The 26,342-nt window shown below is 33.7% G+C and overlaps 1 protein-coding gene across 2 annotated transcripts in view; it reads right to left on the bottom strand.

Annotated features, from left to right (window-relative positions):
• Tti1 (Telo2 interacting protein 1) overlaps positions 1-26,342 on the bottom strand; it is a 116,385-nt gene that overhangs the window by 60,655 nt on the left and 29,388 nt on the right. Inside the window, exons 3-5 of one of the 2 annotated variants that reach the window (XM_081759615.1) lie at positions 24,935-25,074; positions 10,744-10,921; positions 9,585-9,762 (exon numbers count right to left, since the gene is read on the bottom strand). In XM_081759615.1, coding sequence (XP_081615741.1) covers positions 9,585-9,762; positions 10,744-10,921; positions 24,935-25,074 — 496 coding nt within the window. The remainder of the gene's footprint in view (positions 1-9,584; positions 9,763-10,743; positions 10,922-24,934; positions 25,075-26,342) is intronic. The other variant, XM_081759617.1, reaches the window with a different exon arrangement.

The raw sequence follows: 26,342 nt of genomic DNA, 5'->3' as shown, positions 1-26,342 counted from the left end.
TACATGTACGCGAAAAGTAGAACTACGAATTTCTTTTAAAACTCCTTTTTGCTTCTAGTTTTTAACTGTTCAGCGAAGAGAAGCTATTATGGTTTTCTTTCTTTTTCTTGTTTTGATAAAATAGCCGCTGCATTTTCGACCACATGTTTATGTCGATGAATAACGGGCGACACACAGCTGATTGATTCTTTTTCTTTTTTCTGTCTTTGCTCAGCGTCGTATTTCATACATCCAACTATCTATGAATGTCGCAAACCTTATTAATAATTTACTTTTAGGTTAATGTCATTATTATTTTTTTCCAGATGTTTCAATTTAGGATTTTCAGTAAAAATTAACGTATTCTACATACGTAGGGGAACCGTACTTATCTAAAAGCAATTTGAACTAGTAGCGCAATTCCGTACCTCAGCCAGCGAGAAGATATTTTGGCGTTATAATATATTTTTATTGTGTTTTAAAATTTTTAAAATTCTTTTTAGAATCCCTTCCCACTTTCCAAATTCTTAAACATGTTATCATACGTATGATTCACAATTAATGTTTGATCTTCTTTTCAGAATTTTTTTAAAAAGAAGAATGTATCGAGATGCCCAGGATAAGAAAATTTTTAGTTGTTAATTATATATGTATATTTGTCATTGAAACTTGGTACGCAATTTCATGCGTAGAATATGAAATTTTACACTTATAATCAATGTTACATTTCTTTTCAGTGTTAATCTTAGATTTTTGTTTTCATTTTGAAGTGTTTATTATAACTTTGCTGAACCTCATTTACCCGATTTTGACTTATTTGAATTTCCAGGATGTGACATTATATATTTCGTTCGAAGAGATAAGTTTAGAAAGGAAAGTAGGCTAAATCTTAAACGAGTACATCAGGCATTTCCTTGTTGGTTAATAGTATGTGCAGGAATGTCATGTGAATAGTATATTCTCCGAACTAAAGGAGTAATCTTTTTATTTGAGAAGGAACTATATTAACAGATACTATGATGGTGAACCGTCGTTTTCCTCCCATATTAATATGTATGTGGAAATATGTTTAATTACTATATTTTCTTGTAATTTCTGATTAACGTTCTTTCCGTCGTCTGTAGACCACTAAACGACCGTAGAGAAACTTCTTCGGGTAGGACATTTCATAGGGATAAATATATTATTTTACAGGGAGGCAATATTTCCTGGAATTGCAGATCTCTTGCAAAATGGATGTGGCTAATCCATTGGATATTCCGTAGCTAACTGTATTTTCGCCATCAATCGCAAAATATAGTTTTTCATTTCGTTTCTTCCTTTATAGTAACCCGTAACTAAGCATTTTTATTCTTAGGTTAGATTTTTTCAGTATATGTTATTGTCTAGTAACATCTTAGTGAATATTTTAATGTTTATGAATCGTAATTATATGAAGTGTATTGGTATGGTAATACGTTGTATTGGTATGGTACAAAATTATTTTTCATATTAATTTTGAGAAAATTGTATTTTAGTTACATATGTCCTAGAAACTATTTGAATTCGATATAGATCTCGAAAAATAAACATTTTTTTTTCTTTTCAACAGCATGAAGCCATAACGATTTATGAAAATTACTTTCTCTCAATTATTGCATATGCTCAATGACTGAATTTTAATGCGTTAATAATACCAGTTTGAATATTTTTTAGCGAAGATGCTTAAGACAGTTTAACTGTCGTGGAATGACATAGCTGTTTTCTAGAGAATTTAATTTGGATGTTTCAGACCGACCAGAAAGTTGTAATTTCGTTGACTATATTTTCATGTTTGTATCCCATGCTTTTAGGTCTCATGTATTTTGTCTTGCAGAGACATATTTTACGATGCTACGAAAGCATTTGTATTTTGTGTATTTACACATCTTTTCTAGTGGAAGACGCACGTTATGTTCCAGGGAACATACGTGTGTTTTACTGAATATGAAAGTGTTTATATTTCAGTTATGTATAGAAACATTTTATAAGTGCCTATGGTTACAGGCCTTTTCTCGTTTCTAGTTTTGCATCGCAGGTGTCGATGGCATATTTTGTGTAAGTACGTGTAGTATTACACATTTTTCCCACCTATGGTTTTGGTCAATCCATGACGTAATGACCGTTTATTTTCAGGAATGTTTGGACTAGTGAGTCAACTTCCTTGATTCAGACCTTCGAGAAACTTGGATCAACACCGTATAGTTTTCAACGCTTTATTAATAAGTTCTTTTGCACATAATAACCACATGCACTGGTAACCCTACAATGTTTACGTTTTTGGAAGTGAACAACAACCATTATTCTAGGCCTACGCTAATAATAACTTTGTTTCAGAATAAAATCATTTGTTGTATTGAGCATTATTGAATTAGTCTCGATTTTCTCATGGCGAGCAGATGGCATTTTGATCTTATGGCGTGCCGAATTTTCTTCATACATGTCAACGAAATCACAATCTTTTCTTTGATATGCAGAATCATGCTTATTTCTTGGAATTACTTTGAACGTTAATTTTGACACTTAAATTTATTTTTATTTTATTTTGGAAAAACGATTTTTCGTTCTTTTCTGCCAAACAACACGAGGCCCGATTTAAAAAAAAGCCCATACAGGTGAAAACCTTATTTTGTTTGCATATTGTCAGTTTATAATGTGTTTATATCTTCATTTATTTTACTTTTTCAATGATTTTCATATTTTTCAAATATATTATAGTAATATCGAAACTTTGACGATAATTTTAATATTTTAATACGCTTAACATGTTTGCTATTTGCATACTCATTCACATCTTAATGTTTTAAATACAGATATCAGTATATTTAAAAAAAAACATTTACTATCTTTTATTGAGATGTTTCATACTTATTGAAGTCAATAATTTTATAAATAGTTATTGAGTGTGTATATTTACTTCATATTACACAAAATAAAGTGATCGAAACGTTACACTTAAAACATTTTGCGAAAAGTATTTAAAAAAGGAAAGAGAAAAAAATAATTTCAATAGCCCTATAAACGCTTTCTGCGCATTTTCAGTGAAGTTATCATACAGGTGTTTAAACCATACCTCATTTCTCAAACCAGTGTTAAAAAAATCTCCCCTTCTCCCTTCACCAACTCATCGTTGGAGAGCCGTGGAGGATATTCTACAAAGGAAGATAGCATAGTTTCAACATGTGAAGAAACGGAAGATAAGGAAACCCAACTGCACCAATCGTTCAAGAGAATCTTACTATTTTATGGAACATTTGGATTGGATACTGCTCACGCAGGAACCTCATCATGTTGTAGTAAGTGAACAAATTATTTAACTATTTTTAATAGCCCTTCTTCAGGTGAAAAACCATTCAACGTTTATACACGTAAGTCTCACACCATATCACAGTGTTGCCAACTAACTGATTTTAAATTTTTGGTGAAAAACCTAATTTAACTCAAATCTTGTTAAACGGCCAGGAGTTCTCAACCTGTCTACGTGTGTGGTTAACAGGTTGGTCCACTTGCCGAGCCCCAATCTATAACCGCCACCAGGTTATAGAAGTATTTTTTGTGGACGCCGATTTGTGCCGATTTAGTGTGTGTGCCGATTTATACTATATTATGCGACGCAAATAAGTTCTTTCTTAGGTGGGAATTGCTTCCTTCCCACGCAACTGGACAAAGAAGTCTTTCATTTATATATATATATATATATATATATATATATATATATATATATATATATATATATATATATAAAACATTGCTTTCTGGTGAGAACATTTCAGTGAACTACGAACCTTTTCAGTGTTTCTCTTTGACTTATTAATATGCATAGTATATATTCTGCTGTTATTTGGAACTGAATTAACTGCTTTCTTTAATCATTTATTGAAATACTAGCTGACCAGATTTTCGGGGGGAAGAGCTGAATTTGAAAGAACGTTGTGCCAGAATCCAGATTTAAAGCCGGTTTATATTTATGAATAAAAATTATTCTTTAATCTCTTTTTTGTTTGTTTGTTTTCCCTGACCCTATTACCTTAACCTGTTTTTATTATGTGTATCTTGCTTTAGGTGAAATGACAATCCCAACATATTCTGACTGACCTTCTTGATTGTCTGATGTGTTCTTTAATTCGGGTGTTAATATTCCGCTTGGTTTGACCTATATACGAAGAATCACATTCACACTGAACACGATAACTATCTAACTTATTTATTTAATGGATCAATAAAACAACTTCTAAAGCCGGTGAGATAATTTTCTAAACTTTTGGGGGAATATTGGAAGCAGATATATTATGCTTTGCAAGAATACGTTGATTTTTTTGTAGAAAAAAAATGAAATGAAATCTTTAAGTTTTACGTCCCACGGTTATGCCAGTTAGGCTAAAGGAGACGGTAATGAAAAGAGATGAGTGAAATGGTGGAATGAAGAAAGTGGGAGGAAACGGGAGAACCCCGAGAAAACCCACGAGCACGGTGTTTGTCCACCACAAAGTTCACTTGGCGAGGGCTGGGATCGAACCCGAGACCCCAAGCACCAGAGGTGAACGCTCTACCACTGAGCCACCGCGCCCCCCGATTTTTTTTTTTTTTTTTTTTTTTTTTTTTGTAGAATTTTTGTGGTCAATATGGAATTCCTATCGAAGTTTATGACTGTGCTGGGTTCGGTACGTATACCGTAAAGTTAATCTGAGCCTTCTCTTTAGGCAAATTCGTCTCATACAGACTCGAGCTTCCCAATATCCAGTTTCTCATATAACCTTAAGAAGCAGAAATGAGGGACTCGCATCAAATTAACTTATACGATAAATTCAGGAAATAAGTTGCCAATGATTGCTTGAACTGCTCTGAAAACAAAACATGTTCTTAGCCTAAAAATAAGTATATGTAAATATCTGTTACATTACCTTAAAGATATATTATCAGTGGTCGAAGTGAGACGGTATGCGGTGGTATGCCATACCGCCTCTAATTTTTCAGTGATTAGGCATACCGCCTCTAGTTTTTCGGTGATCAAGACATACAGTCACTGGGAAGTGGATGCTAATATACCTTTAATAAATCCATTTCTATACACAATAATTGACGTATAGCTTTGCACGTCAAAGATTTTAAGTTAGCAACATGGACATTTTTGTCACCTTTTCCTATGACCTTGTTTTTAAAATGAGGTGTCTATAGGAAGTTCACTCCTTGCTTCTATGCAGGAACTCGTGTTGGTTGTTCCTGGTGAGGGTACTCGGTCGAAAAAGTGTAAAAGCCAGAAACCCTGAATGAAGTTTTTCTGGGTTTTCCTCATTCACACCAGGATGGTGCGTAACTTATAGGTCCCACGCCGCTTCTTTCCTTTCCCAATCCTTTCTTCCTTCCCTTTCACCGGATAGTGTGCTCGCCGAGGGATGTCATCCCTCATACGTGACGGGCTAAATGGCCGTAGATGCCGAAAGCTCAGAAATGTAAATCCTAAATCCTCGTGTTGGTTGTATTGGTTGCAGATAAGGTGCACATAACAGAAAGGAATGAGTCATGAGGAAAATTCAACCAAAAGGCAGTGTATTGAAGATGCGACTCGTTTAAACTGAAATCGGAAAATATTGTTATGAGTTGGCTGGGATTCCTTTTGTGTCTACAGTGATAAAGAAATACATAACTGCATTCGATATTTACAAGAAAAAATAGTTTATGCAATCAAAAAAAAAAAAAAAAAATGTTGTTTTGCTTATCGTTTTATACTAAGCACTTTATATTTTGTTGTGTCATAGTCAATTTGTTTCTTTCTTATGTATGTGTGTATCTTCTTGCCTTACTGCATATAATTGCCATGTTTTGAGCATGGGTGGTTTTAGGGGTTGTCTGCTGTGGAGGTGAACCTTCTGTGGGTCTGGAATACCCATCAATCGAGTCAGGGTCTGCGAGTTCTTAGTTGGAAATTGTTTAAAATTTTTACCTAAAAACTCGGTTTTGATCTTTTCATATATAAGTAGCTGAACCTCCGCTCTCTACACAGCGCATCATTCGCATATGAATATAAATCTCCTTCTCATTCCTCACAAAATCTGTACATGTCCCTTTACAGACACAAGTGAAAAAAGTCTTGATTTTAAAAAAAAAAAATCGGCAAGGCGTATCAATATCTCGCACCGTTTGCAAGATTTGAGCCAACTTCCGGTTGGAGTTTCTAATTCATATATGACCAGTGTTTTCTTTCTTCTTGCATGCAGTATGTAATAAGCAAATACATTACATACATAATTGATTATAATGTCAGTTATATATGGTGTTCATTCTCCAAAAATAAAGGTTCATCTTAGACTGGAGAAATGGTTATCCTTCCTTTTTCATTATTATTTGGCCATGAAACAAACGCCTGAGACATATACAGCCCCCATATACAACAATGTGGTGTTGGAATGTATAATGCGTAGGATGTAATGCTTTAGTTTTTTTTTTTTTTTAATTTCAATACTTCCAATGTACCCGTAAAAGTGTAATAAAGAAATAGTGGCCATGTTTTTTAAATATTCAATTAGGACAATCCACATAAAATTTGCAATCGATCAGTGGAAACGTCATCTTTCTAGAGCATGTAGTTTCCGAGATCTCATTGTCGAAAGGATTGACCACAAACATATAAACGTCCACAACATATAGTTTAAAAGAACTCGGAAGATGGCAGCACAATTCACCTGCATTGATTTTAGAGAATGCTTATTAAAATACAAAGGCTTTTAACAATAATTTTAAAACATAAACTATGAAAATGATGTATTTAACTAATTTATTTAAAGTACACATACTCAAAATGTTATGTTTGTCTCTGTTAAACGTGAAATCACACATAACCGTAAATGAAAGATTTGAGAGCCAAAGTTATAGGTTGGAGCTCATCGCTTTTAATTGCTATTGTAGCATTTTAATAGATGGATTCTCTATAAGACAACTAAAGATGATATTTTTTATTTTTCTCAAAGTTGGGGAAGGGCAAAGGCTCTCCATGCCTCCCCGTAATTACGGAGAAACTCTTTCATGGTTTTGAGTCATTGTGTAAACAGAAATGAGGCAACATACCCTCATTGTATTTCAACGTTTAGATAAACGGTATGTCTAGTCAAAATGTAATAAAACATATCGCCTCTGATTTTTCTCCACTTCGAACACTGTATATTATTAACACCAACAGGAACATATTATTCACTATATTATTGTAAATGAAAATTAATATGGTATCCACTTTTGATAATTTTATTGCATATGTAACCTTCTTTAAATTTTCACATACGTACATTCAGTAGTGCACTTTAGTATATAAAAAAAGATATTAGAAATATTTTTTATTTTCGGCCCTTAACACGCGACGCTTGCGGTACCGGTAATTATACACGGAGTACGAACATTACACGGTAGGAAAAATACAAGTTCCACTTATTCACTGGTAGTAGGAGGCTTGTGCACTGATTATTCAAATTGTTTCACTCCTCACACATTTTTGTTCCACCATCCATTGTGATTGATGAAGATTAACACATCTTGTTCTTACACTTAGTTTCATAGATAATTGTGACTTCTGTGGAATTTTAGCAGTGAAAATCCCTTTGTAGGGCATTACTTTACATTCGTTGAAGTACTTTTCAATTTAGTTTTTGAGTGAGAAGAGGCGGGGTATCACGTTTAATTAATATGGTATAACGTTTATACACGTAAGTCTCACACCATATCACAGTGTTGCCAACTAACTGATTTTAAATTTTTGGTGAAAAACCTAATTTAACTCAAATCTTGTTAAACGGCCAGGAGTTCTCAACCTGTCTACGTGTGTGGTTAACAGGTTGGTCCACTTGCCGAGCCCCAATCTATAACCGCCACCAGGTTATAGAAGTATTTTTTGTGGACGCCGATTTGTGCCGATTTAGTGTGTGTGCCGATTTATACTATATTATGCGACGCAAATAAGTTCTTTCTTAGGTGGGAATTGCTTCCTTCCCACGCAACTGGACAAAGAAGTCTTTCATTTATATATATATATATATATATATATATATATATATATATATATATATATTTAAAACATTGCTTTCTGGTGAGAACATTTCAGTGAACTACGAACCTTTTCAGTGTTTCTCTTTGACTTATTAATATGCATAGTATATATTCTGCTGTTATTTGGAACTGAATTAACTGCTTTCTTTAATCATTTATTGAAATACTAGCTGACCAGATTTTCGAACACCAGAGTGGCACCAACTACATTGCTTTTGCAATTTCTTATCTGTACTTTCTCATGCCTGAGTTAGCACAATGTTTCGTGCATTGTGACCAGTGGACTAAAATTAACATAAATGCTTTTCCGTATTGTTTGCATGTGCACGCAGGTGATTTAACTGAGTGATTTTTAGAATGAACTGCCAACACTCTTCAGTCGACCACTGCAGCTTGTATCTAGAATTTTTGAGCTCGGGGAGTTTGACTCCGGAATTACGTGCAGCCACCACGCACGTTGCGTCGGGAATTAAGTCTGATTTTGTGTTAAGGGGCACAAGCTATTAACCGGTGAAGGACGTTTTCTTACGGCTAGCACCAACTAGTGAAGTCCCAGGCATAAACCTTGTGTGCCAAAAAGTTATAAACGCGCCCTCCAACATCAGCATTCCACTTCGGAAATTATTTCGCTGAAGACTCACGTCGACTCTTCAGGGCTGTTTGGAGTAGCAACCAGGACACTACGTGGGATTACCCCGGCGATTCTTTCCCCAGTGCTAATCCCCCAAGTGCGTCAATGGTGTAAGAAAAGTATTTATAGTGAAATTTCAAACATAATTTCATATATATAAAGGGCTACATTGCATTAAAAAGGCAAAGTGTGATTTTAGTGATGAAAATTATTGCACATATTCTGTGTCAAGTGTTGTGATCATTTCTCTTCGTTATTTTTTATATAATAGTATTCTAATAAATAAGTATAGTGTTATTTAATCTAGTGCGTTATCGTTGTGTGTGAATGATGTTTGTGTGCGTTATCGTCTGGATGACCGTCTGACCGTCCGTGAAGTTTTCGAGACGAGACACCCGAATCTCACGGCGCCTAATGCTCACCTCATCATTGAGACCGACGAGCGATTTGGAAACAATTTGTAACCCCTTCTTGGAGAGGTCCTTCATCGTCCTATCCAGGTAAGTTCAGGTCTCAGGAGAATATTTATTGATAGGACCACGAACCGCGAACAGAGACTGGACCTCAAGTTGGTTACAAATAAATGGCAGCCCAAACAGCAACCAGAAACCCGGGTGCTTATAACAGGACTCGTAAATTTACTTAAAATTCTTCATATATGAAAAAGACATTTAAATCTTCATATAAAGTTTTTTCTTCCTTTTTCTTCTTTTCCTTTATTCGGCTATGATCTTGTAAAATATAAATAATTTTTTTCTTTGTACTATGTGTTCCAAAAATTTAAGGAAATATATATATACAATTCCATTTCTTTATGTCAGAAATGTGGCTCATGCACCCTTCAAAATAAGACCGCCTTTCTGATATCCGCTTAAGTTTGTCTCTTCGTCGACAGTTATATAGATAGAACATGAAAACTACTTACCACTGTCAATTCATGTCCTTGTGTCACATCTGCATTTATGGTTTTCTGCAATGCCGATACAACTCCAGGCATAATATATACAAAAACGTCCGCAATTTTGGATCTTAGAACTATATCATTTAAATCAGCTTTGTCATGTAACTGTAACAAACTCATAATGCACTTCACAGACGAAATCCTAAGGAGACAATCAAACATCTTTTATGTATAACAGAAAGAAGAGTAATCAATCTATTACTATGAAATAGTACATATTAAACAAGAATCATCATAAATGATACATTCTAGTGTTGCACGGTTGTACAGGATATACCCCCTGTAAAATAATATGAATAATACTGAAGAGTTTAATAATACTGTGTGGCTCGATATGATGTACTGAATAGGGCAATTACGGTTATTGTTGGATTGGAGTTTAGCGTCCGTTTCAGCACAGAGGCTATCTGAGACACGGACCTACTGTTTTCAATGGAATTCGAAGCAACATAATGTGTTCGAATTTTTTAAGGCTCCCCCACCAGAAATCGACCCCGTGCACTAAAGGCACGCATACTAGCCTCTAAATCAGTGGGGAGGGTATAGACAATGATGTAGTATTGTTATTCAGTAAAATGACGCAGAGTGCAGAAATCATTAAAATAATAATAATAATAATAGTAATAAATTACTTGTTTTCCTGTATAGAAAAATCAGAAAGCATTCAGTTAAACATTATATAATATAAGTTTTTATAATATGAGTTTTATATGATCATGCATAAGTTATTCAAATATTTATTTGCCTCAAATATTAGCGACTGTTGAATTTTTTTTAAGCCTAAAAATTTTAAGATTATATAAGAAGGGCGGCTTATTTTGAATTATGGGATAGCAAGTAACAGATTCATCAGTGAGTTATCTACTAAACACACTTACTATTTTTCAGAAACTCCCTATTACGAAATCAATGTACTAGTGTAGAATATTTCTTGGTATACTGCATTATACTTTAGTCTAGGCATTAATAAGCTATGGGAAATTTTATATTACATACCTTACTGTTTTTTCGTTTTTCTGGTTTTTGCACATTTAACTTTTAACTTATACGGAAACAGAGAATTAAGATTTCAGTTCATCCCTACAAAAACACCTTTATTTGGAGATATAAGATATTAACGTACCTAACAGATCTCGAGGATTCATTTTTTAACAGGTGAACACACACATAGATACCATTGATAAGCATTAGGACATTTTCAGAGCTGTAAATGTTTTCAATAATATCAATAGACACATTACTGAAAAGTAAATCAGTGCAAACTGCAAATGCTTCCTTCAACTCTTCACAAACATCAGCGACTGTAAAGAAAGAAAGGAAATGAGATGGCAAATTAAAATAAGTAAATATATAAAACCAGTTTTAGTAAAATTTATCTTCATGATATACATACTTTTCACTTACAGATCACCCAATTTCTCAAAAAGGATACCTCCCCATAATAAAAGTTTAAATTACCATACTTCGTTAAAATAACGAAAATTATGATCAACAAATGTCCCAGAACGAAGTGGGTGCTATTATTTATCTTTTTTCGTATCTTCTGCGAAAGGGATATACATGTGTCTACGTTTTGAACACAAATAATTTTTATAATAAATCTTTATTTTTTATTTATTTATTTTTTACAAAATATATTAGCCGCAATGTTAAATACAGAAACAAATGCAGTAATAGGGTATGATAGGGTAGGGTATAATTGATAATGTGCACGCTGGAGAAAGATTATTCTCAGAAGGAGAAATGATGAACTAATTGTATTACAGTAACTGTTCTACATAAATGCAAACATTTACTTGAGAGAACTTCAATTGAGTGATGGATGGTCATTACATCGTCTCCTAACATGTCATTATATTTCTCACTTTCAATACCGGAGTTCGTTAAGTCCCCGGTTATCTCATGAAGACGATCTACTTCAAAATTCCGCCTCAATTTCATGAGAAATTATTTATATTTAACAGGTGATAAAAATAAACAAATTACTGCTCTTTATGGGAAACAAAATGTCAAATAATAATAATAATAATAATAATAATAATAATAATAATAATAATAGTAGAAAATGGATCGATCTGGGCCAGACCTGGGCCAACATTAATCAACTCAGGAGCCCCTGGGAAAATGACCACCGTGCACCGTGAACCCACGGTCTTTTACGACCTCCATTTTAGGGGTGAATTTATTCCCTTTTATGACCACTTTTTAGGGGGTGTACTCGTTCTCTGTTATGAGCATATTTTTAGGGGTGAACTCGTTCCCTTTTATGAGCATATTTTTCAACCCCTACGAACATACAGCAGAACAGATAATACATAAGACTCGTTCCCTTTTATGAGCACTTTTTCAACATAGCAGACAATGAACATAGCAAAGGGGTACGAACACATAACATAACAAGGGTGTATTCGTTTTCCAACCCCTATTCTGAACATAGCAGATAACACATAGAAGAGCAGATAACACATAGCACTATTTTAACATAGTAGGCAACATAAGATTACGAACATACAACAGAGCAGATAACAAACACAACCACCTCCATTTTAGGGGTGTATTCATTCCCTTTTATGAGCATATTTTCCAACCCTTATTTTAATGTAGCATAGAATACACTGAGACTATGAACATACAGCAGAACAGATAATACATAGCACAGCTAATAAAAGAACATGGCATATTTTCCAACCCCTATTTTAACATAGCAGAAATTACACTGAGAGTACGTAACACACAGCAGACCAGAGAATACATCAAATTCATTCCCTTTTATGAGTACATTTTAAGGGTGTACTCGTTCTCTTTTATAATTACTTTTTCAACCCCTATTTTAAGACAATGAATACCTATGTAACATAGCGATTCGATACGCTCTTTGAACCGTTTTGGATGAAACTCAGCATATGGGGGTTTTCGACCATGCTGATTACAAATATCATACTTATTTTTACCTGGGTCCTATAGTTTATGTGGCATACGCCCTTTCTATGACAATTTTAACCGATTTGGATGAAACTCAGCATATGGGGGTTTTCGACCATGCTGATTACAAATATCATACTTATTTTTACCTGGGTCTGATAGTTTATGTGGCATACGCCCTTTCTATGACACTTAAAACCTAATAACTCAAAAACGAAGCAACGTATTGAGGTGCTGTTTCCAAATTTAGTAATAGGTCATCAAATACTACTTGTCCCAAAATTAGTGGTCATCGAGGTCAAAGGTCAACATACTTAAAACCTAATAACACGAAAATGGATCTACATATTGAAGTGGTGTTTCCAGATTTAGCAAGAGGTCATCAACTACTACAAGTTCCAAAATTAGTCGCCATCGAGGTCAAAGGTCAAAATACTTAAAACCTAATATCTCGAAAACGGAGCCACATACTCAGGTGCTGTTTCCACATTGAGAAATTGGTCATCAGGTACCACAAGTTCCAAAATAGTAGCCATCGAGGTCAAAGGTCAACATACTTAAAACCTAATAACTCGACAACTGAGCCATATATTGAGGTGCTGTTTCCAAATCTAGTAACTGGTCATCAACTACTACAAGTTCCAAAATAATGATCGTCGAGGTCAAAGGTCAACATACTTAAAACCTAATAACTCGACAACTGAGCCATATATTGAGGTGCTGTTTCCAAATCTAGTAATTGGTCATCAGGTACCACATGTCCCAAAATAATGACCATCGAGGTCAAAGGTCAACATACTTAAAACCAAATAACTCTTAAATGGATCCACATATTGAGGTGCTGTTTCCAAATCTAGTAACTGGTCATCAACTACTACAATTTCCAAAATAATGATCATCGAGGTCAAAGGTCAACATACTTAAAACCTAATAACACGAAAACTGAGCCACATATTGAGGTGCTCGGTCATCAAATACTACAAGTTCCAAAATAATGACCATCGAGGTCAAAGGTCAAAATACTTAAAACCTAATAACTCGAAACTGGATCCACATGCTGAGATGGTGTTACCACATTTAGTAATTGGTCATCAAATATTACAAGTTCCAAAATAATGATCATCGAGGTCAAAGGTCAAAGTACTTAAAACCTAATAACTCGAAAATGGATCCACATATTGAGGTGCTGTTTCCAAATCTAGTAATTGGTCATCAACTAGTGCAAGTTCCAAAATAGTGATCATCGAGGTCAAAGGTCAAAATACTTAAAACCTAATAACTTAAAAACGGAGCCAAATATTGAGGTGCTGTTTCCAAATCTAGTAATTGGTCATCAACTACTACAAGTTTCCAAAAATAATGGTCATCGAGGTCAAAGGTCAATCTCGTAAATGAAACCACATATTGAGATAACGTTTCCTCATTTAGTAAATTTGTGTGATCTATTCAATTTTGTACAAAGCAGAAAAAAAGTGAAGAAGGAATAAATTTGAGTGGCTTATTTACTTTTGTATTAATGAGAAAGAAATCAAAGGAGCACAATTTTAACTATCTCCAGAATTTCTGTACCTTTTTGGGCTATTCAAATGGATTAACAAGAAAGAAAGCAAAGATATGCCGTATTAACTAGCTATGTATTATTTAAGCAAAACGAAGGGCTAAATTTGAGAAAGCGAACATGGACCATTTTACTCAAATTTGGATGGAGTATTTATCTTTGTATGAACCAGAAAAAAATAAAGAAGATCCGTTTTAACTAGTTCAATATTTCTGTACATTTTTGTACTACTCAAATAAACGAAATTTTATTTTTTGTACCAATCACAAGAAAATCAAAGAAGGGTCATTTTATACCTTTTTGTGCTATTCAAATAATAGAGGGAACAAATTTCAGTGGTCTATTTTATTTTTGTACCAATCAGAAGAAAAGCAAAGATATACCATTTTAACTATTTAAACAAATGAAAAATAAATTTGAATGACCTATTCAATTTTGTACCAACGAGAATTGCCATTTTGTACTACTCAAATAAACAAAAAAAACCGAAGAAGGATCATTTTAACTAACTCAGACTTTTATACCATTTTGTACTACTCCAATAAACGAAGGAATGCCAACCAGAAAAAAAAGAAGTAAAGATTAGGTGGATTATTTTCTTTTGTATCAACTAGAAAAGAGAAGAAGAGCTACTTTAACTTGCTCATTATGTACTGTTTAAACAAACGAAAATTGACCATTATGTAACTTTTGAACTACTGAAATGTTCTATTTTTGTATCAATTAGAAAAACCCGAAGAAGGATCATTTTAAGAAGTTCATAATTTCGATGTTCTACTTTTTATACCAACGAGAAAAAAATGAACTAGCTGAATATACGAAAGAATAAATTTAAGTGACCTATTCAATTTTGTACCAATGAGAAATGGCTCAGCAAAAGGCGAAGAAGGACTATTTTATATAATTATGAAGTATTTAGTTTTGTACCACCAAGAAAAAAAAAAGAAATTGCACCATTTTGGAGTATTCAAATAAACCAAGGACTTATAATTTGTGTCAACTCTAAAATCAATTAAACGAAGTAATGCATTTGAGAAACCGAAGTTGAGTATTTTATACCATTTTGTATTATTTCAACAAACAAAGGAATAAGCAAAAAAAAAAAAAAAGGATCATTTTATATCATTTTAAACTAGTCTAATAAACGAAGGCATAAATATGAGTGAGCTATTTAATTTTGTAGCAACCAGAGGATCATTTTATACCATTTTGTACTACTCAAATAAACGAAAGAATAAAATTGTAGTAACCAGAAAAAGCGAAGAAGGCCCATTTTAACTAACTGAGAATTTCTGTACCTTTTTGTACTATTTAAACAAACGATGGAATAAATTTGAGTGGCCTGTTTTTTGTACTAACCAGAAAAATCGAAGAAGGTCCAATTTAGCTAACTCAGAATTTATGTACCTTTTGTACTAGCCCAATGAACGAAAGAACAATTTTGGGTGTTCTACTTTTTTTATATACCAAACAAGGAAGAACCATTTTAACTAGCTCAAACAAATTTTAACTAGCGCAGAATTTCTGTAACGCAAAAATTAATTTGGATGGAGTAACAAGAAGGAAAGCAAAGATATGCCATATAAACGAAGGGATAAATTTAAGTGATCTATTCCATTTTGTACCAAGGAGAAATGCCATTTTTATCTAGCTTAGAATTTCTAGTGCATGTTGTATTATTTAAACAAAACGAAGGGCTAAATTTGAGTGGTTATTCAATTTTGTAGCAAGAAGAAAAAGGAAAGAACTAACATTTTGTACTAATCAAATAAATGAAGGAATATTTAGTTTTGTACCAAGCAAAATAAGAAAAAGCAGTGAAGGACGAATAAAATTTGGATGGACTATTTTCTTATGTACCAACAAAAAAGAGAAACCGAAGGAGGAATAAATTTGGGTGACCTATTCAGTTTTGTACTACTAAAATAAACGAAGGAAGAAAACGGAGAAGGATCATTTTATTTAATTTTGTAGTACTCAAATATACAAAGGTATAAATTTGTGTAACCCATTCAGTTTTGTACTAAGCAGAAAATTTGTTGGCTTTTTTTAGAAAGACCATTTTATCTTTTGTATTCAGATTTTCCGGCTACTTTTTGCGCTCTACAAATAAACGAAGGAACAAATTTGAAGGAGGCACATTTAAACTAATCCTGCTGCGAGTAGATCAATGTGGCATTATTGTGACTTTCATTTTCAAATACATACGGATTAAACAAGAGGATCAACAATTAGAAACCCACTAGTACAGGGCGTCGATTCAGTAAAACTCGTTATTCTTTCTTCTACGGTCTTCGCCATGCATTTTAGACCAAGAGCAGCAAGATTAATATTCGATACTTGGAAATTGACCCAATAAGCATTTGTTAACTTTATCCATATCTTAGAATTAATGAGGTTACAGCTAGTAAAAGAAAACGAATAGATAATTTTGAAACAGTTCCATATGGGTAAATACTGTAGTAGTAGAAACGATGGTTTTTTTAATTAAGTAGAGATAAAAAGAGAGTGTGAAAAAATGGATAATTAAATTTTAAATCATTATTATTATCATTTTAGAGGTCAAAGGGAAGAATAAATGAATTTGAGTGGCATATGTACGAACAAGATATGCCATTTTATTATATTATCGTGTGCTGTTTAAGCAAATGTATGGAAATGCACTACTCAAATAAACGAAGGAATTTAGTTTTGTACCGGGCAAAAAAGGAGTGAAGAATGAATAAAATTTGAATGGAATATTTTCTTTTGTACCAGCTGCGAAAAGTGAAGGAATTTAGTTTTGTACCATTGTATCAATTTAAGTATTTTGTACTATTTAGTACCATGAGAAGGTGTAGAATATTTAGTTTTGTACTAAGGCTTCTTTACTTTTGTATTAACGACTAAAAACTTTAACACATACTTGGTTGTGTGAGTTACTGTTTTTTCATTTCCCTGTGGTACAACGTAATGGTCTACAATTAGATATTTTCGGTTACATAATCGTATACAGCCATGTTTTGTTGAGCATAATGCACACTATAACGATGTGGTAGAGAATTATTTGATGGATAGATATTATCGCTTCTTTCGCTATGGGGGAACGCAGGACACTTTGGATGAGTTATTAAAGTTTTGGAATCATGTGTGCGAGTTCAGGCCAAGTATCCAGATTGCAGATTTACTTGATTGCTTTACACGATGTGGTAAAACTGGCCTTTTTGCGGTATCTCCTGATACCTATCTGTTGGACCTCGCGGTATTTGGAAACTTGGTGAAAAAGAATAACAAATGGTTTTTCTCACAATAAAGCTATACATACAGAATAATCCATTATGGCAAAAAAATACTACTTTCTCCTTATGCTTAGTTGGAGTAGACTTCGATAACAAGAACGATACATTGTGTAAGAATTTCCAATTAATAGCGGTATTGTACTGCACTTATAATAGTCTGTAATAGTGCAGTTTATTTTTCGAATGAGAATAGGTTTTAAAGGTGTATTGTAGTCTACCAGCAATAATGATCTCTAAGAGAGTTATTAGGAAAAGATAACAATTACACCGCCATTCTGCGAACACATTTATACGATCCAATTTCTCAGATTTAAGGCTAAATTAAATGGGCAAGAGATGTACAGTATTTGGGAGATATAACTAAGAAGTACTAAGATGTGCCAATAGAAAAATTTCAGAACTTCTATTTTAATTTTGGGATGGAAAAACATGCCTATTAACACTATTTGTAATAACGATGATTCCGTGGGTGTAGATTGTCTTAGATAGAATACAGGTAATTCTTCCATTAAAATTTACAACTATCTAATTGATTTTCTTCATTGTTCAGACAAGCGTTTACAGGGTATTACGAGATGTGAAGCAATTATCTTTAACCACTATACTGATGAGTGGATCCAATTTTACACATCAAAGAATATTTACAGATGGTTTCTTCGTTACAAAAGGCACATAAATTCTAAGCTAGTTAAAAATGATCTCTCTTTGCTTTTCCTCTGTTTATTTGCAGAGCACAAAAAGATAAAATGGTCTTTCTAAAAAAGCCAACAAATTTTCTGCTTAGTACAAAACTGAATGGGTCACACAAAATTAAATAAAATGGCCCTTCCCCGTTTTCTTCTGTAGAACCCCCAAATTTATTCCTTCGTTTATTTTAGTAGTACAAAAATACTGAGCTATTTAAATTTTACCTTCTTCGCTTTTTTCTGCTTAGTACAAAACTGATTAGGTCACCCAAATTTATTCCTCCTTCGGTTTCCTTTTTGTCGTTGGTGCTCCATTTTTTTGTTGGTACATGAAAAAATAGGCCATCTAAATTTTATTCGTTCTTCACTTCTTTTTCTTATTTTGCTTGGTACAAAAGTGAATAGGTCACACAAATTTATCTCTTCGTTTGTTTAAATAGTACAACATGGTCTAGAAATTCTGAGCTAGTTAAAAATTGATTGCTTTGTTTATTTGTGTAGCTCTTTTCTGTTTGGTACAAATTCTAAGTCGGTTAAAAATGGTCTCGTTGGCACAAAAAGAAATTGGACACCCCCAATGAATGGCAGAAAAAAGTATAGAATGCTGATTCTGCTTAGTACAAACTGAATAGGTCACCCAAATTTATTCCTCCTTCGGTTTCTTTTTTGTCGCTGGTGCTCCATTTTTTTGTTGGTACATAAGAAAATAGTCCATCCAAATTTTATTCGTTCTTCACTTCTTTTTCTTATTTTGCTAGGTACAAAACTAAATATTCTACCCAAATTTATTCCTTCATTTATTTGATTAATGGCCCTTCACTTTTTCCAGTTGGTACATAAGGAAATAATCCAATAAAATTTTTCTGGTTCGAACAAAACTAAACACTCCATCCAAATTTGAGTATTACAAAATAAAATGAAATTCTGAGTTAGTTAGAAAATAGTCCTTCTTGCTACAAAATTGGAAATCTCACTCAAGAGACCTTCGTTTGTTTAAATAGTACACTGTTAGCTAAATTGGACCTTCTTCGCTTTTTCTGGTTAGTACAAAAAACAGGCCACTCAAATTTATTCCATCGTTTGTTTAAATAGTACAAAAAGGTACAGAAATTCTCAGTTAGTTAAAATGGGTCTTCTTCGTTTCTTTTTCTCTGGTCTCACTCATATTTATGCCATCGTTTATTAGACTAGTTAAAATGATCTTTTTTTGCTTTTTCCTTTTGTTTGTTGAAGTTGACACAAATTATAAGTCCTTTGTTTATTTGAAAACTCCAAAATGGTACAATATTCCATTGTTTATTTGAGTAGTAAAATTCTGAATCAGTTAAAAATGACATTTCTCATTGGTACAAAATTGAATAGGTCACTTAAATTTATTCTTTCGTATATTCAGCTAGTTCATTTTTTTCTCGTTGGTATAAAAAGTAGAACATCGAAATTATGAACTTCTTAAAATGATCCTTCTTCGGGTTTTTCTGATTGATACAAAAATAGAACATTTCAGTAAGTTCAAAAGTTACATAATGGTCAATTTTCGTTTGTTTAAACAGTACATTATGAGCAAGTTAAAGTAGCTCTTCTTCTCTTTTCTAGTTGATACAAAAGAAAATAATCCACCTAATCTTTACTTCTTTTTTTTCTGGTTGGCATTCCTTCGTTTATTGAAGTAGTACAAAATGGTATAAAAGTCTGAGTTAGTTAAAATGAACCTTCTTCGGTTTTTTTGTTTATTTGAGTAGTACAAAATGGCAATTCTCGTTGGTACAAAATTGAATAGGTCACACAAATTTATCTTTTCATTTGTTTAAATAGTTAAAATGGTATATCTTTGCTTTTCTTCTGATTGGTACAAAAATAAAATAGACCACTGAAATTTGTTCCCTATATTATCTGAATAGCACAAAAAAGGTATAAAATGACCCTTCTTTGATTTTCTTGTGATTGGTACAAAAAATAAAATTTCGTTTATTTGAGTAGTACAAAATTGTACAGAAATATTGAACTAGTTAAAACGGATCTTCTTCAATTTTTTTTCTGGTTCATACAAAGATATATACTCCATCCAAATTTGAGTAAAATGGTCCATGTTCGCTTTCTCAAATTTAGCCCTTCGTTTTGCTTAAATAATACATAGCTAGTTAATACGGCATATCTTTGCTTTCTTTCTTGTTAATCCATTTGAATAGCCCAAAAAGGTACAGAAATTCTGTGATCCTTTTATTTCTGTCTCATTAATACAAAAGTAAATAAGCCACTCAAATTTATTCCTTCTTCACTTTTTTTTCTGCTTTGTACAAAATTGATTAGATCACACAAATTTACTAAATGAGGAAACGTTATCTCAATATGTGGTTTCATTTACGAGATTGACTTTTGACCTCGATGACCATTATTTTTGAAACTTGTAGTAGTTGATGACCAATTACTAGATTTGGAAACACCACCTCGATACTTGGCTCCGTTTTCGAGTTTTGACCTTTGACCACGATGATCATTATTTTGGAAACTTGTAGTAGTTGATGACCAATTACAATATGTGGAAACAGCACCTCAATATGTGGATCCATTTTCGAGTTATTAGGTTTTAAGTATGTTGACCTTTGACCTCGATGGTCACTATTTTGGAACTTGTAGTATTTGATGACCAATTACTAAATGTGGAAACACCACTTCGATATTTGGCTCCGTTTTCGAGTTATTAGGTTTTAAGTATGTTGACCTTTGACCTCGATGGTCATTATTTTGGAACTTGTAGTAGTTGGTGGTCGATTACTAAATGTGGAAACAGCACCTCAATATGTGGCTCAGTTTTCGTGTTATTAGGTTTTAAGTATGTTGACCTTTGACCTCGATGATCATTATTTTGGAACTTGTAGTAGTTGATGGCCAGTTACTAGATTTGGAAACAGCACTTCAATATGTGTCTCAGTTGTCGAGTTATTAGGTTTTAAGTATGTTGACCTTTGACCCCGATGATCATTATTTTGGAACTTGTAGTAGTTGATGACCAGTTACTAGATTTGGAAACAGCACTTCAATATGTGGCTCAGTTGTCTAGTTATTAGGTTTTAAGTATGTTGACCTTTGACCTCGATGATCATTATTTTGGAACTTGTAGTAGTTGATGACCAGTTACTAGATTTGGAAACAGCACTTCAATGTGTGACTCCGTTTTCGAGTTATTAGGTTTTAAGTATTTTGACCTTTGACCTCGATGATCATTATTTTGGAACTTGTAGTATTTGATGACCAGTTACTAAATGTGGAAACACCACCTCAATGTGTGGCTCTGGTTTTGAGTTATTAGGTTTTAAGTACTTTTGAGCTTTGACCTCGATGGCCACTAATTTTGTGACATGTAGTACCTGATGACCACTTTTTTAACATGTACTAGTTGATGACCAATTGTTAAATGTGGAAACAGCACCTCGATATGTTGTTTCGTTTTCGAGTTATTAGGTTTTAAGTATTTTGACCTTTGACCTCGATGACCACTAATTCTGGGACATGTAGTACCTGATGACCAATTACTAAATGTGGAAACACCATCTCAATATGTTGCTTCGTTTACGAGTGATTGGGTTTTAAGTGTCATACAAAGGGCGTATCCCACATAAACTATCAGACCCAGATAAAAATAAGTATGATATTTGTAATCAGCATGTCCGAAAACCCCCATATACCGAGTTTCACCCAAATCGGCTAAAATTGTCATAGAAAGGGCGTATGCCACATAAACTATAGGACCCAGGTAAAAATAAGTGATATTCGTACTCAGCATGGTCGAAAACCCCCATATGCCGAGTTTCATCCAAATCGGTTCAAAGAGCGTATCGAATCGCTATGTTACATAGGTATTCATTGTCTTAAAATAGGGGTTGAAAAAAATCTTATGTAATTTCTGCTATGGTAAAATAAGGGTTGGAAAAGTAATCATAAAAGGGAATGAATACACCCCTAAAATGGAGGTTGTTGTGTTTATTATCTGCTCTGCTATGTGTTCATAGTCTCAGTGTAATTTCTGCTATATTAAAATAGGGGTTGGAAAATAAGCCATGCTCTTTTATTAGCTGTGCTATGTATTATCTGTTCTGCTGTGTGTTCATTGTCTCAGTGTAATTTCTGCTGTGTTAAAATAGGGGTTGGAAAACTAGTTCATCCCTAAAAAGTGCTAATAAAAGGGAATGAATTCACCCCTTCTATGTTTCATATTCTTATCTGTTATCTGATCTTCTGTTATGTTACGTAGTCTGATGTTCTGCTATGTGTTAATAGGGGTTGGAAAATATGCTCATAAAAGGGAACGAGTACACCCCCTAAAATGTGCTCGTAAAAGAGAACGAATACACCCCCTTAAAAGTGCTCATAAAAGGGAATAAAGTCACCCCTAAAATGGAGGTCGTAAAAGACCGTGGGCTCACGGTGTACGGTGGTCAATTTCCCAGGGGCTTGTGAGTTGATTAATGCTGTTCCAGGTCTGGCCCAGATCGATCCATTTTCTACTACTACTACTACTACTACTACTACTAATAATAATAATAATAATTTATTATTATTATTATTATTATTATTATTATTATTATTATTATTATTATTATTATTATTATTTGTAGAAAACAAATTGTAAGTGGCTAGTGAATTCTCGGAAAGCATAATTAGTATTGATGATAAGCGACGGTATGATACTGTATTCAGGTTTTCCGTGGAGTGTTGTTAAATCATTATGTAAGTAACCTGCATCTCGTGCTCAGTGATTTTTATTTGTTTCATCACATAATGATGCATATGAAATAATAAATAGTTCATCCATGATTATGAATTGCAACAAAAAACTATGGCCAAAAGATTGATGATAGACTTTTATGATTTTGAGACAAAATATCTCTCCTTAGTTTAACAGTAATTAGAAACTACGCTGATATATGTAGCAGAAAATATATTTGCACTTAACCAGTTCTTTGTGAAAGCTATGAAATTACATGTTTATTTATTTACTTTTATGCATTTATTTTTAGTTTTCAGTTCCACCGTAAAATTTCTTCTTGATCTCAGATTTAACACGTAGCTAAATAATCGATAAATATTTTTCTCGCAACCCATAACACTAAATTCATAATGCCCTCAAAATCTCTATGATTCATGTTGTCTTCTACTAACTTCATTTCTGAAGAAACATTTACAGTGAAAACATATAAGGTGACTAGTCAAGGTTCTACAGAAAATATTCTAAATTAAACAAGTAGCCAAGTGACATAGAAATTGCATAACACTGTAGATATGAGGCCAAATTAACCTGAAGCCATTATAAAATGTACTATTTGTTAAGATGAAAACACGATGCAAAGATCACACGCCTTTAGTAGCTGAAGTCACCTACCTTCACACCTTAGGCTTATTTTTGTTATTGATTATCTCTATCTTTTTTCTAAAATTCTATCCATTTTCAACATGATCTTCATGTTGTTCCGTCAGTTTCCTGTTTTGCCACACGCTACGTACGTGCTTTTGTCGTTGCTAATGTGTGTTATATGTACATAAGAAGCAACAGGCAGAGTACTTTACGCTCATCATGAGCATTTCACACAAGCGAGTCGCTCTTACTGTGTTATATTACGCTCATTTTTTTTCATTTACTTCTGAAATTTGAAATTCTTGTGCTGTTTATGCTTGAAGAAATATATATTCGTATTCACACATGTCTCCTGTTTCCCCGTGTTTCTTTCTGTAATATATTTTCGTTATTTTCACATGCTAATGACTTCATACATACACCTGTCATCACATCACCAAGGTATTCTGCCTTTTTGGCAAGTTACTTGACGAGCTGAGAAACTTCCATGCAACACAGTTTTCAGCTAACCTCTTTGTTTTGATGTACGAATTTAAGATTTTAATGCCGTTCATCAGCTGCAGTCTCTTTCGCTCTCTCCATCTGTTACTCTATTTACTTTTAGTTTTCGGTGCAAGGAGGTCAATATTCTAAACAGATTGCATCAAATAGGTATGAAACTGGAAGATAGTATACATACCTAGTTGCAGAATTTGGATGGAAGAAACTTCACGTCCGTATCACCGAATCGTGCACCAACAGATTTCAGTCTACTTTGGAGACTCTTTCCTCGGGATTCTTCCATTTTTTTCATTCCATCATTTTGTTCAGCATCATCATCATCATCTCCTCAGTCTCAAAGCATAATTAAGGAAAGTTAGGGAAAAAAATGAATTTCATCAAGGTTTCCATTTCTTTATTTATTTCAATCGTTTCACTAAATACTTCAAAACACTCTCTTTATTGAGGTAAGTTTGCTTCTTTTCTGTGTATAAGCTTGAATTAAGATTGTTTGAAGGACGAGTTTATTCACTCCTGACAGCGAAAATGGAACGAAATTTTCAACCAATAGTTATGCCCTTTAGACTAAAGGAGATAGGTTAGTGATGAAAGTGAACGATTATAGAAAAACTGGTGGAATGAGAATGTGAACGGAAAAATCTTAAGAGCAAGATCTTGTCTACCACAAACGCACATGACACTTATTTATGTATATAGTTTCAGATAGATTGATTTCAGATAGACAGATTTTAGAATTCCTAAGTATTTTGAGCTTTCTTTGCTGATCTAGCGGCCAGTGCTCGTGCCTTTGGTGCACAGGGTTCCAGGTTCGATTTCTGGTGAGAAAATATTAGAAAATGTTAACGCATTACGGTGGTTCATATTCCACCATAAACTGTAGGTTCACGGCTCATATAGCCTTGGTGCCGAAATGGGACGCAAAATTTAATCAAAGATGAAAGATATTTTTGTATTTACATCGTATGCAATAATAAAAATACAGATAGACCAAGTATACAGAAAGATACATGTAGAATTACCTTTGTCTGGTTGTCTTGGAAAATAAGTCACAATCGAAAGCAGTGTTGAATAGAGGTCGCAAAACATACGCCAATTCCTTACTCTTGTTTTGCGAAGAACAATTTCCATGCACTGAAGCAGCTCCAGCTTTTCGCTTGACCTACAAAAGAAAAATTTTAAAAGTTGAATATCAACACGAATATACATAACATACCAGTAACTGTTTAATAATTCACAACACCATAATTTCATCATATTCTATTCTATATTGCTTTTCCGTTGATTGTGGTCCTGTAATCCAAGTCTCTTGGAGGCAAGATATTATGATAGAGACCATAATAATTGATCTTGGATTACGATCTGTGCACCCGACTGCATTGAATTCAAGTCCTGCTCTTGATTCGGAGTCTGTGCTAATAATAGGGGTTTGTCCATTATAGCCTTGATGTTGCATAAGAAAAAATCGTTGTTTTTAATTTACGTGAAGAAATGGCACCTTTGTCAATACTTTGAAGGGATGGGTAAGAAATTTTACGTGTATTACAAAAGATAAACTTATGAGAAAGAACAAAATGCTCCTACCCAATAAACTAAGTTCTCCGTTGAACGTTTATGCTAAAAGATTGTACTGTTAGTCTATCTTGTTGTTTTTCTGTACTGATCTTTTAAAAATCGATGATGTCCGAAGATGAACTGTTGTGAAAAAAAAAAAAAATGAAATGAAATCTTTGAGTTTTACGTCCCATGGTTATGCCGGTTAGGCCAAAGGAGACGGTGATGATGAGTAATGAATGAAATGGTGGAATGAAGAAAGTGAGAGGAAACGGAAGAACCCCGAGGAAACCCACACACACGGCGTTTGTCCATCACAAAGTCCACTTGGCGGGGGCTGGGATCGAACCCGGGACCCCAAGCACCAGAGGTGAACGCTCTACCACTGAGCCACCGCGGCCCCATGAACTGTTCTGATTGACCAGTGTTAATTTTATAAGTAACCAACCATTGTGCTAGAATATTATTGTTAATAAAGCATTTACTATGGTATTCCAATCTTTTGTTAAATTTCCTTTGTCTGTATTAGGATTTGAATTTTGTTCGAATAAAAGGAGTTCCTTTCAATGAACAACCAAGACATGCATGCCATTTATATTAAATTTTTAGTGGCTTATATAAACCTTAAATTGTAGATCCAACTTTTTTTGAATTTCTAGTATGACATGAGCCATTTCATGTGAAATCAACCAAATTTTCAGAAAAAAGCCTCGTCGTCACAGAATTTGATGAAACTTGATGTGCACGTAGCCCTCTACGAGGGATGATCATACACCAAATTGTAGCCCTGTACCCCCCTGTAGTTTCAGGATACAGAGTGGTAAAAAATGGACAAATTTGATGTTTTTTGTAGAACCTTGTTAAGTTCAATTGGTC

Source organism: Thermobia domestica, chromosome 5, assembly GCF_964235325.1.
Source record: "Thermobia domestica chromosome 5, izTheDome1.hap1.1, whole genome shotgun sequence".
In the NCBI taxonomy this organism is placed as follows: Eukaryota; Metazoa; Arthropoda; class Insecta; order Zygentoma; family Lepismatidae; genus Thermobia; species Thermobia domestica.
The sequence above is the reverse complement of the archived record's forward strand: the minus strand, read 5'-3'. Positions and strand labels throughout refer to the sequence as shown.